The 6,963-nt window shown below is 46.0% G+C and overlaps 1 protein-coding gene across 1 annotated transcript; it reads right to left on the bottom strand.

Moving 5' to 3' along the window:
• Positions 1-292: 292 nt before the first annotated feature.
• LOC114083904 (olfactory receptor 14A16-like) lies at positions 293-1,225 on the bottom strand. The gene has a single exon (XM_027925142.2). The coding sequence runs from the start codon at positions 1,223-1,225 to the stop codon at positions 293-295; it is 933 nt and encodes a 310-aa protein (XP_027780943.2).
• Between the last annotated feature and the right edge of the window lie 5,738 nt (positions 1,226-6,963).

Below are 6,963 nucleotides of genomic sequence, written 5' to 3'. Positions count from 1 at the left end.
TCTATCTCTGTGTCCCACCATCCTGTCCAGTGCCACTTGTCACAGACCAAGGAGCTCCACTGGGATGACAAGAGAAAGGCCAGCATACCTCAGTCCACTCACCAGCAGAGGCCTCGGTCCCCACCCATTTGACCTGGGCACAGAGATGCTTCTCAGTGTCACTGTAATGAGTACGACCTGATTCTCATCAGCTCCTTACTGTAAATGTCCAAAATCATGGCCAAATATGTTACAGAGGTGCAGGTGATTAAGTCAGAGGGCAAAAGATGGTGATGTTGTGAGATCAACCCTTCTAACTGGAAGGAGGATGCCTGTTCACCAGCAGCTTCCTCAGCGCCACCTTCATATCCTTGTTCCTCAGACTGTAGATGAGGGGGTTCACAGTGGGTGGCACTACAGTATAGAATACTGAAACTAGCAAGTCCAGGGTTGATGGAGATTGCGGCAGGGGCCGTAAATAGGCAAAAAAGCCAGAAGAGAGGAATAGAGTCACCACAAGGAGGTGAGGCAGGCACGTGGAGAAGGCTTTGAACCTACCTGCGCTAGAGGGCATCTTCAGCACAGCGGAGAAGATGTGAATGTAAGAAATATCCATGAACACAAAGCAGCCAAAGTCCAACAGCAGGCTCAGTCCAATGACCGTTAGCTCCCCAATGTTGTAGGAGCAGGCCAGGGCCAGCAGCTGTGGGACGTCACAGAAGAACTGGTGAACATCAGGAGACCTACACCTGGGTACGGAGAAGGTAGCCGCTGTGTGCAGGATTGCATTGACACCTCCACTGACCCAGGAGTAGGCTGCCATCTGCATACAAGCTCCATGGCTCATGAGGATCTCATACCTGAGCGGGTGACAGATGGCCACGTAGCGGTCATAGGACATGACTGTGAGTAGGGCTACTTCCGTTGTGGCAAAGAGGAAGAAGAAAAATACCTGGGAAACACACCCAGGGAATGAAATGGTGTTGCAATTTGTCAGAGAGTTTGTGATGGATTTGGGAACAGTGATGGAGATGAGGCACAGATCCAGGAAGGACAAGTTCTTTAGGAAGAAGTACATGGGGGTGTGCAGCCCATGGTCCTTGGTGATGAGGGTGATGATGAGGATGTTCCCAAGGAGGGCGGCCAGGTAAGCCATCAGAAAGAGTGCAGCATGCAGGATCTGGAGCTCCCAGATGTTAGAGAAGCCCATGAGGAGGAAGGAGCTCCCAGAGGTGAGGTTTTCCATCTCTCTGGATGTCCCAGCATTTACTATGAAAAATAGAGAGAGTGAGCTCAGGCTTCACCCAAAGGCTTCACTTTTGTGTTTTCCTGATTCCCTGCCTCTCACTCACCCGTGCATGGATCAGGAAATGTGAGATGACCTGAAACTGACACCAGCAAGCCTCCATGAGGCTATTTGAGCACCGTGTCCACACTGTGTGCATGATGGAAGAGGGAGGTCAGCCTAGTCCAAATCATGAGGCTGTCATCTAATCTGCACGAAGGTCTACGATCCATACCTGACTCAAACGTCACATACTTGACACTAAAATAGAAGAGGCAGGGGCTTTGGAGCCATCAGTCCCAAATACAAATTTTCATTGAGACACTTATTAACACTGAGACCCCAAATAAATTATCCAAACATCATTTCCCTCAATTTACAGTGTAAGTTTTTCCACCTGGTCTCTGATCCAAGTGAATAATGCACATAAAATATCTAACAGTTTGTGAACAAGAAGGTCTTTAACCCATACAACTTCCATATGGATTCAGCCTTCCTTCATTATGGCAAAGTCAGAAAAACATTGAAAATGTGAAAACAATAGAAAAAATACTGAGTGTTGTGTCTAGTTGCATTTTATTACTTTGAGCTACTTTACAGTGCTGGAGGTTTTAGGATATTGTCAACTATGAAGATCATTCTTGTTCATAGAAACAGAACTGATTCAAATTTTCATGTAGTGCAGTAGGTTGCTGCTCTGTGGACCATGTCATTCACATCCCTCTGTAAACCCCATCCTGCTCCATTTGCCTTGAGTATGACACTTTGATTTCTCCTCTGAACCACTTGTGATGTCTTGCCAGTCCCTCCTTATTTAATGAGCTAGACCAAATTTTATCCTGCACTTTTTATTGACACAGTATCTGTGCATATCTTGGGGCACAGTATGAGTGATATGTAATGATTTAGTAACCAGCATTTGCTTCTCTCCAACACGAATCACTTCCATGTGTTGGGTGGTAACATTTAGACTCTTCTCAGTATTTTGAAATATGTTACAGACTGTTGAAGGCTAAGGTCACCCTACTAGACACAGGAAGACAACACCACACGTTCTCAACTATTTGTGAAAACTGTAACACTGACCTCATGGAGAGGAGAGTGGAATAGTGTCACTGAGACAGGGAAGAGTGGGGAGGAGTGGGCCCAAAGAGGCAGGAAGGGCAGGAAGACACAGTCAGGAGGAATTCATTCTGGGTTCCATAGCCTGTGCTTGTTTTATATTCACATGAGAGTCTTGATTTTATTATCTATCTATCTATCTATCTATCTATCTATCTATCTATCTATCTTATTCAGCACTTACCTGGATAGCAATTCCTAATATTCACAGCCATACTTCGTGAAAATACTTGATAGATCTTAGGGGAATAATACACCAGAGACAGACAAGAGAAATGCAAAGATGCTCTTCATTTTTTTGTCGTGTCATAGTTTACTAAACCCTGCTGCTCGGTAGCACTGATCTGTTTACTGTAATATCCACACTAATTTCTTGCACACACAGGCCTTCTTATCCTTTCCAAAATCCTCAAAGTGGGTGCCCTTGTCTTTCAGGCTACACTGCAGTGAATCCTAGGCAGTTGGGGCACCAATTCCCCGCTTCTGTTCAGAACCGCCTGCTGGTTCTGCTTTCCCCTTTGGGTCAGTCTGGGTGCCACAGCCTTCCAGCCTCACCTGTCAGTGGAGGTGGGCTGCTTGTCACCAGGCTGAGGGTAGGAAACACCTGCATGTCTCCACCAAGCGCTCTCTCTCTTCTGGTTTGCTTTTCTGTTCCTTCCCATGTCTCAGAGGAGGAAAGGCCCTCTCCTTCACAGAGCTGTAGTGCAGATTGCACTGGGGACACTGATGCTGTTTTGCAAAGTGAGTTTAACATCCATGTTTCCAGGTGTGTTCTGAGGAGCCAACCTAGGCAGGATCCCTGTGTGAGGGCTAGCAGCCACTCCAGGGCTCCCTCTTGACCAGTTCCTAACCCAGTGCTTATTTGGTGAATGCCAACAATGTTTTTCCTGAAAAATGCTATTAATCATTCACACCAAGCTTTTTGTTTTGTTCTTGATAAAACTTCTGCACTAAAAGACTTTTTGCCTCCTGCCTCCCAGATCTACTGAATCATAAACCCTGGGACGGACCCAGGGCAGGAGTGCTGATGCCCACTCAGATTGACGTGGTGCCTGCTGGTGCTGAGGCTTTTACTGGAGACCTTCTCATTTTTTTTTCTTAAAAATATTTGTACCCATCACTTTCCACTTTTCTTCTGTCTCCTGAGTAAACACAGACTTACTCTGTCGTTTCCAGCTGTCAAAATAAATTCTCAGCAAGAGCCCCTATTCCTTCTGGAGATCCAGTCACTTGTCTCAAAACAACTACGTGGGAATTACATTTTAATTCTCTGATAAGTGGTAATAGAATAATTTCCTAAACAGTACCTGGAATAAGCATGTATCGTGGCACCCAGGGGGCCAGGCAAGGGCAGGCAGCCAGTGTGTCATGAGTTGGGAGGAAACAAAGAGGATCTGGTGTAGAGAGCAGAGGAAAGGGGAAGATCCTTCAAGCTCTGCTCCTCAGGGGTATGTGCTGAGGCGGAGGTCTGAGAGGTGCTGGAGGAGGAGGTGGGAGCTGGCGAGAAGGAGCGGAGGCTGAGAGAGGAGTTCTCACCTGTCCTGCCTCAGCAAGGGCACCAGGGCCTGCTGCAGGGCTGCAGAGAGGCTCATCCCTCGCACAGCTGCTGTCCACATTCAGCAACTTGCCAGCTGGGAGTTTGAGGGACAGGGAACCAAGTGAGGATGCTACTTTTAAGAGCACACGAGGGCGCCATCGCAAGAGGTTGGCAGGACAGGGTCACACCAGGCGTGAGAGAGAAAGAGAAAGCACAAAATAAGGAGGAAAAAATTCATGGAAGGTCAGATGTGCTCTTCAACAGGTGAGGGAGAACAGAGGGCAGAACAGAGAGCTGGCTGCAGAGCCCTGGGGATGAAATTCTCCCATTTGCTCCCAAACTGGGAGGGAGTGAGAGGGACAGTCCCTGCTGGCCTCATGGTGTCTCTGCCTCTTTCCCACTGCCTCCCTCTTCCCGACCTAGCTGTCCCAGGCCCAGGGCTGTAGGAGACTCCTGTGCTAATGGGAGACAGAGGAGCAGGGCTGCAGAGTGTCCTCGCCTCAGGGAGGGTGAGCAGCAGCTTTGGGTGCACATGTGATTTTTCCGTGCTGCCTTGATTAACGTAACATAAAACAAAACTTCATGGCTCCTGCTAAGAACGTCCTGGCATTGCTGATGTGCAGTTAGAAGGATGTGCTTGGGGAAAGCCCTCCTCTGTCCCTGGAAGCACCCACAGCCTGCCCAGGGCTGGTGCCCCTGGCTTCTCTGGCTGGGCTCCCAGTGGACAGGAAGACCCCACAGTGCCTTTGGAAGCATGCACACACCCACCCATCTTTGATCACCCAACATATTCAGAAAATATTATAATTGAATCAATTCAGAAAGAACAGCTAAAGTGGATTCTAATTGAAATGATGTGGAGGCTTCTTATATTTTTGGAAGTTTCTGAAAATATTTCTGGGCTCCAAAATAATTTTAATGTCTACTGTTCCCCTCTTCAATATGAATAACTCAGAAATTGACTCCTAAGGTCCATGTGAGGAGGATGTGTCCAGTTTATGGAGCTCACCCTCCTGGACTCTGAGCTCCCTGTGATGGCTGCTGCTCCTTTTCTTCAGAGTAAGGGGACTTGGGAAGGTCTGCATTGTGGAAGGCTCGCCAAAGGAGAAATTCACTACTGGGAAACTGAGATCCTGAGTGCTTAACCTCTACCAGCCATAATCTGAGTCTTTCCAAGTGTTACTATAACTTATATCTATGCTAAGATCTACCTGTAATATGCCACATGATAAAGTACATAGTTTTATAAATATGCAATTTGCAGTGGTATTTATACATAATACTTACATCTTTATAACAGGGAGGGAGTGCCTTGCAGGAAATCTGAGTACACAGCCCACCTCACATAGCCGGAACAGGACCTGAATGCAGGTGGCCAGGCTCCACAGGCCTCTCAGTGTCCATAACTTACCTGCCCCCAGATGCCTTCAAGAACAGCTCTTTTTTCCTGAAATTGAATAGAGAGACACTCTATCACTGAGTTGCTTCCCCCATCCTTTCTGATTTTGACTTTGAGACAGGGTCTCTGCAATGCCCAGGCTTCCAACTTGCATTCTCCTGCCTCAGCCTCCTGAGTGGCAGGCCACCTGTGTGCCCAGCCATAAAAAAGTTTGAAGAAGTGACCTGGTAACTGTGCTCCTCCGCAGCATGCCTCTCATCTTGAAAACAGACTTCACATCCCAGCTTTCTGTTCCTGACCCACATGCAGTATATCAAGTCCAGGATCTGGCGTCAGATGGCCCCAGGGGTCTCCTCCACTCTGTCTCCCTGTGGGCTGCCAGGAGGTGAGTTTAGTGTTAGAGTCTGTAAACAAGTCAGGATGGCGCCTGGCATTTTGCCAGAGGGAGTGGTTTGTGAAGTAATGCCAGCGAGCCATTAAGTGTGGAGATTCCTTATTGGTTGACTGCTGTATCTAGTTTATGTTAATTAGATAAGCTGTGTGGAATGTATAAATACCTCTGTTGTCCTACAATAAATGGCTCTGTCTGGCCCAGAAGCCTGTCAGTAGATGATGGATTAAGAAAATACAGTACAAACACACAGTGGGTTTGACTCAGCCATAAAGAGGAATGAGATCATGGCCCTTTCAGGTAAATGGATGGAACTAGTGAACATCATGCTAAGTGAAGAAGACAGACTCAGAAATCAAGGGTTGAGTGCTTTTCCTCATGTGTGGAAGAGCAGAATTAGGAAAAAAAAATTAGGAATCCCATCAACAAAGCAGGGAAATCAGTGGAATAGAGGAAAGGGGATGAGGAAAAGGGAAGAAGGATGGGGAAAAGAGAAAAATGGTGGAATGAATTGATCAAATTGTCCTGTCTATATATATGAGTATATCAGTGAATTCTACCTTTATGGATATCTATGAAGATCAATTTAAAAGATACATATATAGAAGGAGCATCAGAAGAGGAGAGGAAGGGGAATGAGGGAGGGAGGAGAGGAGGGAAAGAGGAGGCACTGGGGACTGGATTAGAGTAAATTATGTTCCATGCTTGTATGACTATGTCATAATAAACCCAACATAGGAATAACTAAATTGTACTCATAAAACATTGAGGTATGCTTAATAATATGCTTCATAGTTTAAAAGCACATGGAAAGTGTTACACAGCATAAATAACAGGCACTTATCCCTAAATGCAAGAGTTTCAATGCCCATACACAAACATAATCTATCATGTCACAATACATGCTAGCAGGAATAAGGGAGAAAAATCACTGATGATCCTCTCCCCTGGTGGAGAAGAGGCACTCTGTAAAACTCAGTATAGTTTCATGATAGGCTATTAAACTGGAAATTGAAGGAAATGGGAATCCACTTAGGGAAACAATAGGAACAGGGAAAGAATTTGAATAGCAGGAATAATAAGAAGGATTTACTGTAGAACAGTCAGAGTCTTACAGTAAATTTCAAAGCAAAGACAATGACCAATGATGAATGTCTGAAAGTTTCTTTCTAATATCAGAACAAGAAAAATGTCCTACTTTCACTACTTTCATTTAATGAAGAACTGTATGTCACAGCCAGAATAATGAA

This window comes from Marmota flaviventris (assembly GCF_047511675.1).
Source record: "Marmota flaviventris isolate mMarFla1 chromosome 5 unlocalized genomic scaffold, mMarFla1.hap1 SUPER_5_unloc_1, whole genome shotgun sequence".
Classification (NCBI taxonomy): Eukaryota; Metazoa; Chordata; class Mammalia; order Rodentia; family Sciuridae; genus Marmota; species Marmota flaviventris.
The sequence above is the reverse complement of the archived record's forward strand: the minus strand, read 5'-3'. Positions and strand labels throughout refer to the sequence as shown.

Coding starts and splice junctions, on each gene's coding strand:
- LOC114083904 (XM_027925142.2), bottom strand. CDS start 1,225: ATGGAAAACCTCACCTCTGGGAGCTCCTTCCTCCTCATGGGCTTCTCT.